The sequence below is a fragment of the Lissotriton vulgaris genome, chromosome 4_1 (genome assembly GCF_964263255.1).
Source record: "Lissotriton vulgaris chromosome 4_1, aLisVul1.2, whole genome shotgun sequence".
Taxonomy (NCBI): domain Eukaryota; kingdom Metazoa; phylum Chordata; class Amphibia; order Caudata; family Salamandridae; genus Lissotriton; species Lissotriton vulgaris.
Window position 1 is genome coordinate 2,110,247,907 of NC_141691.1, and position 8,541 is coordinate 2,110,256,447.

The window sequence follows — 8,541 nt, forward strand, 5'->3', positions numbered from 1 at the left end:
GGTAGTGCTTCATCCTGGTCAGAAAGTGTGGGTCATGGCCCCAGTGGATCCCTACGCGTTCCAAGATAAGTGGACCGAACCATTTGAGATTGTGGAGCGCAAGAGTCCAGTTACCTACTTTGTGGACTTGCGGTCTCCCAGGAACCCCTTGCAGGTCCTGCATGTCAACCGCCTTAAGCCCCATTTGGAGAGGTCCGAAGTGGACATGCTCTTAGCAACAGATGCATGTAATGGAGGAGGAGACTGAGCCTCTTCCTGACCTCCTGTCTGCAACAGAGCAAGATGGGTCAGTGGATGGTGTTAACCTCTCTTCCACCCTGACCCCTGGGCAACAGAATGACTGCTGCCAGTTGCTGGGACAGTTTTCTTATCAGTTCTCCCTGGTTCCAGGTGTCACAGATTGGTGCGTCCATGATGTGGACACAGGAGACAGCTTACCTGTTAAGGACAAAACTTACAGGGTAACTGACAGGGTGTGAGCTTGCATCAAAGAGGAGGTCTCAAAGATGCTTGAGTTAGGGGTGATTGAGTCCTCTAGCAATCCTTGGGCCATCCCAGTGGACTTGGTCCCGAAGGCTGACGCACCAGGTGCCACACCTGAACTCCGGTTCTGTGTGTACTACCGATGGCTCAATTCAGTCACGAAGACTGACGCTCACCCCTTCCCCAGAGATGACGAGCTCATTGATCGGCTAGGGGCTGCACGGTACATCAGCACATTTGACTTGACGTCTGGGTACTGGCAGATCGCCTTGACTGATGGGGCAAAGGAGAGGTCAGCATTCTCCACACCAGATGGGCTTTTCCAGTTCCGGGATATGCCCTTTGTGATGAAGAATGCCCCTGCCACCTTTCAGAGGTTGGTCAACCTGGTGTTGGTTGGACTGAAAGAGTTCAGTGCTGCCTACCTGGATGACATCGCAATGTTCAGCACCAGTTGGAAAGAACATCTGCGCCTCCTCTGGGAAGTGTTGTTGGTGCTGTGAAAGGCAGGCCTCATGGTCAAGGTGAGTAAGTGCCAGATCAGGCATGGTTCTGTGGTGTACTTGGGACACCAAGTTGAGAGCGGCCAGGTGGCGCCCCTACAACCCAGGATTGAAACCATCCTGGCTTCGGAGCCCCTCAAAACCCAGACAGAGGTGAGAGCCTTTTTAGGACTCACAGGAAACTACAGGAGGTCTGTCGAGGGGTATGGCAACATTGTTGCACCCTTGACAGAGCTGACTTATAGGAAGCACCCCAAGAAAGTGATTTTGACTGACACCTGTCAAAAAGCTTTTGAGGCCCTGAAAGCTGCCATGTGCACAGCGCCTGTGCTCCTGGCACCCAACTTCTCCAGAGAGTTTATCGTTCAGACAGACATTTCAGAGCATGGTGTGGGGGCTGTTTTGTCACAGATGAATGAGGAGGGCCTAGATCAACCTGTAGCCTTTATCAGTAGGAGGTTACTTCCACAGGAACAGAGGTGGAGTGCTATTGAATGTGAGGCATTTGCTGTGGTCTGGGCACTGAAGACGCTGAGACCATACCTGTTTGGGACTCACTTCCGGGTTCAAACAGACCACAGGCCCCTCCTATGGTTAATGCAGATGAGGGGTGAGAATCAAAAGCTATTGAGGTGGTCCATTTCCCTACAGGGTTTGGAATTTATGATGGAACACCGCCCTGGTACAGAACATGCCAACGCTGATGGTCTGTCCACATTTTTCTGCCTTAGTGATGAGAACTCCCAGGAGGTAGGGTAGTTCTCCCCACATTTCAACTGGAAGGGACAGGTGTTAGACCTGGCACCATGGGCGTGGGTCTCCATTTTTGCTGTTTCCTCATATGTTTTTGTTGGTGTTAGATGCTTTGGGCACTGTGCCACTGCTGTCCAGTGCCACAGTGCAAGTGCTCCCTATTGTAAATTAATGTATGGATTAGTGATTCCATGATTGGCGTGTTTGGTTTACCTGTCAGACCCTATTACAGTGCACAGAGTGTGTCCAGGGATTGTAAATCTAAATGCTGCTGGTGGGCTTGCAGCACTGGTTGTGCCACCCACAGACGTAGCTTTGTAAAATGTGTCTAAGGCCTGCCATTGCAGTGCCTGTGTGAAGTCTAGTACTGCCATGTTGACTGGGCAAGTGCACCCACTTGTCAGTCCCTAAACCTTCCCTTTTCTTCATATCAGACGCCCCTATGGTAGGCCCAAGGGCAGGGTGCATTGTAAGTATAAGGTAGGACATGCCCTGGTGTGTGTGGCATGTCATAACAGTGAATTACAGCCATTTCCTTGTTTCACATTTGCAAGGCTACCTGTTCTCCATTGGCCAGTATGGGCAGTTAGATTTTTACATTTTATAATCCTAACTGACCCAGGGAAAATGGTAGAAGTTCGAGTTTAGTATGCCTGAACTCAGAATGATAAAAATACATCTTTTAGTGAAGTTGGTTTTAACCTTCTGTGTTTGAAAATGCCACCTTCCTTGTCTGGAGTTTTTGAGTGACAGTGCTGGTGGATTCCAGAGACAGAATGCGTCAGCCCAGTGGTGAATAGAGAGATCTGCATCTAGATGGGTGGGAGGAGTTGCACCTGGGACCTGAATAGGGCTGTGCCTGCCTTCCACAATGATGGCTCCACCCCCTGTGGTGCGTCTGATGTCTCTGCCCTGCACCGTGAAAGAAGAGAATGAATCATGTCAACAAAGTGCTCCAGGGCTGTGCTTTCCCTCCACAATGCTGGCGCCACCTCCTGTGTTACGTCTGATGTTTCTGTCCTGCACTGTGAAAGGAAAGAAGGAGTCATGTAAACAGAGTGCTCCAGAACTGGTTTGGACTGGGCAAAGGCCCCTCTGCCCCCAGAGGACAAAGGATTTTGGGGTATAAGTATTGGGATCCTAATCCCAAGAATTTAATTTACTTTGGGACTACTAGAAGAAACCTTTGCTGAGGAGAGGAAGCTGAAGAAACTGAGGAGAGACTACCCCTGAGCTGAAGTGCTGCTTGAGGAATTGCCCTTCTGCGGTTGCCAGACTGCCAAAGAAAGGAGAAAAGACCTTGTGTGCACTTTATTCGACTTGTGAAGGATCTCCAAAGCCTTGGAAAAGAGCTTGCTCCCTGACCGAAGTCTCAAGACCAGTATACTTCACCAGCCTTTGTGGATTGCTGCTGGGAACGCTGTTTCAATGGCTACAGAGGCAGGGAGCTGTGGCTGACTCTCTCAACCGGCCAGGTGTCCTGTAGGCACTGAATCGAACAACGTCTGCATCTTTCAACGTAAGCTCTGAGATCACCGACTCTGTCCTGACGCCTTGACCGAGCCATTGCCTGCACCGTAACCTGTGGACACCGTGATGTGCAATGCCTCCCTACATCGACTCGTGCTGGCCTCCCCGACGCTCTCACTGTTGCTGTGTGGTAAATATTTTACCGTATACGAGTTTGCCATATAATTACAAGTAAAAGAATAGCTCAATAAAATGAGAGGCAGAGTCCGGGGTGTCTGAGTCTTAAAGGGCTTTAATTCAGAAATGACTCGAGTCAATGGAGATCTATTCCATCAATACATGGGTTCGGATATGCAAGGGAAGATGTCAGGAAAGATGTCAACGATTTATTAACAGTACATGACATATATAGTATAACGAGGCAATAGCAATGCATACAGTAGGCGTGTCAAGTGAAATGTATATGATAAGAACACATGTGCGTAGCAAAAAGGCGTGAACATGGGTGTGTACAGAGGTGTGAACTAGAAACGTCACAGAAAAGTGTCATAAGTGGGTGGATGCTTAGAGAATTCTTGCAGAGTCAGCTGAAACCTGTGGCCTGAATGCGCGCGCAGCTAATATGACGTGTGATTGACGTGCATCTTGAGGAAGCTAAGAGTCTGACTTTTAACACTAGTAGAAGAGACAGACGCCTGGCATGTCAGATCGACCTGTTCCTATAGCATGTCTGATATCTTGTATTTGGAGGATGTTTAATCTGGAGTAAAAGGTCTTTCGGGCAGAGGCTATTCTATACTAAATGTATGCGTGTCTAGGTGCAATGCGCGGAGCCAGGGCCTACCATGGTAGCGGGAGCAATGAATTACATGAGAAGGACAGGAAGGCTTGGCCCTTTACTCTGCAGCCGGGGAGCTGTTTACTTATTTCACTAGACAGGAATGTGTTTTCGAGAAGGCTGAGCTGGTTACGCTGATAACTTGAAGGCAAAATACTGTTTGGCAGGCAGGCCAGGCCGAGCCAGGCACCGCTTCGCTTGGCAGGAAGTAAGGCAGAGGTCAGGGATGCATTTCGTCTCCACGTTGCAGCTTTCGGAGACAGAGACAGAAAGTGGTTCAATGGCAGGAATCAGGGCCTAACTCGGCAGAGCCAGGAAAACGTGAAAGTGCACCATGTAAAGACGGTGGCACGGCATACTTAGGAACTAAATTATCAATCCATTCATGATGGATCTGATAGAGAACATGTTAACGTTGGACGCAAATGTATTTGCGTCTTCAAATTCGGTTGCGGAGGGAAGTTACATGCACTTTAACTCGTACATGGAGACGATGGGGTACTCGTTAGGGGACATACCTGACCATAAAAATTTCAATTACCTCATTCCCTCCTTGTCCCCTACGGACCCATTAGGATATATCTATTTTCATGAGACCATCTATCTGTTCGTATAACATCATCTGTTCTTCTTTCTTTAATCGGGAATGGGAACGTGAACTCGAGCGGGGAATACACGCTGTGGCGCACAAGCCGCAAATCGCTGGCCCACATTGAAGACATAAACAACAACTGAACACAATGGCCAATATAATCCCTAGGAATGAGTTGAAAAAAGAACCTTACCAGGACGTTATTTCCGGACATCGCCTTCAGCACAAGAAGTGGAGCGGGTAATCGCCATCTAGCCCTGCAGCCTCCCCGTGTCCCAGGAGGGATTGACCGCCAGTTCGCCAATTCACAACTTGCAGCACCCGCTTCGCGGGTGCCGCTGCGCGGCGACTGGTGTGGGGTTGAGGCTGCAGGCACACCAGAGAACAACACCCGGGAGGAAGAGAGAACAGCGGGAGGCGACTGTGGGCGCGTGGTGCAGGGACTCCAAAGACCAGGAGTCCCCGCGTTGCACAGGTGTGCACGGCCGCGCCCACAGCAAGACACGCCCCCAGCCGCAACGCCCCTCTTAAGAACAGCACAACACCGCTTAGCGGGACGCGAGCGGGACGCCCGGAGCGAGGCGGGCCGTCTGAGGCCGTCCGAGGACCTCAGAGGACGGGACGGGCCACCCCGCTGACATCCATCAATTTAGAACACTCCCCAAGTAAGTCTGCTACGTACGCTGTCCCTATCGGAGATTGTATCGTTACACCTTCACAATGTCCACAAGGGGCAGTCGCAGCAAGACCGCTGCAGGAGCTGGGAAAGTCACTGGGCCAATTGACAATTTCATCTTTAAGGCCAATGAAGCAATTGATCACGGCATTTCATTATTGGAGCGCAGAGTCTCCCTGGAACTGGCACAAGCCAAACGCTCTTCCTTGGGTCTCCTTGCCACAGCAAACACACCCATTAGAAACAACTTTGCTGATGGCGTTGCCATCACTAATGCCAACGCAGAGATCCACACCATGCCTAACACCGTGGATTTATCAGTAACACAACTTCTCTCTGACTCCTTACGGAGTCTGGAGAAATCACCTAATTTAGATGTTACTGATAACTTTAACACAGAACTGGATCTCGTTACAAACTCTATTCCAGCAATGAGTTTTCCTGAGAACTCGGATATAATACCTATTGTAGAGTCTCAAGTACTTCTTACCTCACTAACTGAGACCACACGTGATCACGCTATTGACCCAATTTTGTCCACAGACCTCGACCCCATGGCCACAAATTTTTCCCCTCCTCGAGCTTTAGTTACTACACATATACTCGTGGATTCAACCCCTACCTCAAGAGTATTGCGAGGGTTAAGGGAAGGAGCGATACAGAAGCAGAAACCGCCCCAAGGCCCAAATATATCTACATCCAATGGAAGCCATCCTCCTCAGAGAAAGCAGGGGAAAAACCTACCTAATAACCAAAAAAAGGCTAGTAAAAAACCTAATGCAGGATTAAGTCATAAAGGAGATCCGTCCTTTAAGGAGGGGTCATATAAAGACTGCTCCTCAACAAATCAACTTATAACAAAGGTTAGGGAAATTATATCTGCCCATCTTGCCACCATCGAAAAGAGACTAGGGAATATGGAAAAACAACTTAACGAATTAAGCGCCCTAGTTAAAAGCCCACTACCCAAAGATACTCCAGTCTTAGCGGCAGCAAAACCACATACTCAACCTTCTTCGGGGCAAGCCGTGAAAAAACCAGCCCCAGCCCCTAGTAACACACATAAGCAAAATCTACCCCCAAAGGAAGTTACGAATAAGTCAAACACACCCACACCCACCCCAAACACAATCACACAGGGGAAACAACCTAACCCAACACAACCAAAGGGGGATACCACTAGCAACCTTAAGGACAGGAATAAAGGCAACCAAGGAAGATTCCATGCTAACTTGCCACCCGGATCTAGTCCATATGTAGTGGTAATGACGGGAGTCCCTGAGATACCGGACAACATTGAAGAGCCAACCTGGTCTCTATTAAATAAAGTCAGTTTTTGGTTGAATAACAACAGACCCCTACCCCCATACTGCAGGAGTAAAATCCTAACAGTCAGAAGAGTACCATGGGTGGGCCGAGAAACACAGAAAACACATGGTGACTGTGTGATTGTTAACTTTGACGACCCACGCACGGTAGAACACATCTGTTCATGGAGAAGTGAGGGGTATAGCGAAGGCATAGAAACAAAACATCTCTCCTTTTTCTATCCATCTAGGAGATTCAATCAGCACCATAATGCCTTCGAGAGAAACTGGTGTCATACGGGGCAAGAAGATGAGGGAAACAACTGGGGTGAGCGGGGGTTTAGATAATAACTATAGACATCCCTATAGGAACATACCAAGTAGAGATGCTTATTGGGGTATACCAGTTTTTAACAGATTCAGCAGTCTCGATATGGTTGATTGACTTCCCCCATTATCACCGGGGCTGCTGAACACTGAACTGGAGGGAACAAAACAGGGTTGCCCCGCTGAGCTGGTTAAAAATATAGAGATGGTCGATAAGGAAACATCAGGCACCCAACTGGCCCAAAATCACCCGAAGCTGCCACTAGTTAGGGAAGACAAACTAATGGATAACACTATAGGATGCAAAACAACTAACCCTCTAGACCCACATATTCATAAAAACCCTAATAGTGTGCTAACGATTGTCAGCTGGAACGTAGCCGGACTCCAACAACGGGTATTGGACCAGGAATGGTTAAAATTTATATCTAACAAATATATTATAATGTTGCAAGAGACATGGGCTACCTCTGAAATAACCATAGAGGGTTTTGAATGTTACAGCATCTGCGCTCAAAAGCCAGCTTTTGGTCGCCCCATGGGAGGCTTACTGATTGGGTTCAGAATAACTCTAGGGGGGGCTATTAGGCCAATACCAACTAAGAGCCTAAATATTCAAATCATCGAGTTTACTTGTAGATCATCGTTACATCTGATCAACTTTTATAATAATGACTTCCACTCGACCCCCAATAAAAACTATATAGAGCTATTCGAGAACATAACAAGAATAACTGAATCAACCAACAACTGTGCAAGCAATGGGATTATCCTAGCTGGGGACTTTAATGCTAAATTATCAAGAACCAAAGCAGGTACAAACCAACTAGATAGGGCCACCAAACGCGGGAATGAACTGAAAAACCTCATAAATACCCACACCCTATCGAATATAATGGACACATTTATACATAGCGATACTGCATATATTCCAACTTTCAGAGGGAGAGATTTCTCCAGCACAGTAGATTACATCTTCACTTCTGTGGAACTACTAGACAAAGTCATCCAAGCAGGAGTAGTAGAAACAGCCTTTGGTGACCATAATGCACTTGAACTCAGTTTAAGAATGGGCTCGATCCAAGTACCTCCCCGCACTTTGGGAGCAAGAGATATTACGACATCAACAGACAACCTCAGGTTAAAGTGGAAAGGGGTGAACTGCGAACCCATTATGGACATAATTATAAACAATCACCAACCAACAGTTGCTTCCTGCCTATTCACGGATGGGAATCACCATAGGATAATTGAAGATTTTGAAAATTTGTGCCACGTTATTAAGACTCTTCTGACAGTCTCCCACAGGAAAAATAACGACGAACCCAGATGGTTCGACAGTCGTTGCTCAGCGGCAAACAAGGCACTTCGCAAGGCACTAAACTCCAAACCGAGAAACCTTGCTGATGTACGGACCGCCAGGCATGCCTATAAAACAGCTATAAGGATAAGGAAGGCTGCCATGGTAGAGGATCAGTGGAAAGAACTATCAGTCTCTGCTACTATGGGAAATAGTGCAACTTTTTGGCCCGCTGTAAGGAAGATGCGGGACATGGGGAAACAGCTGTCACCAATCAGCTGCACCATTTCAA

The 8,541-nt window shown here is 48.0% G+C and overlaps 1 protein-coding gene across 1 annotated transcript in view; it reads left to right on the plus strand.

Annotated features, from left to right (window-relative positions):
- The window catches only part of LOC147725142 (NKG2-C type II integral membrane protein-like), a 198,632-nt gene extending 197,646 nt beyond the window's left edge, over positions 1–986 (plus strand). Inside the window, exon 5 of the mRNA XM_086918185.1 lies at positions 858–986. Within this exon, the coding sequence (XP_086774311.1) occupies positions 858–986 (129 nt within the window). The remainder of the gene's footprint in view (positions 1–857) is intronic.
- Positions 987–8,541: the final 7,555 nt, after the last annotated feature.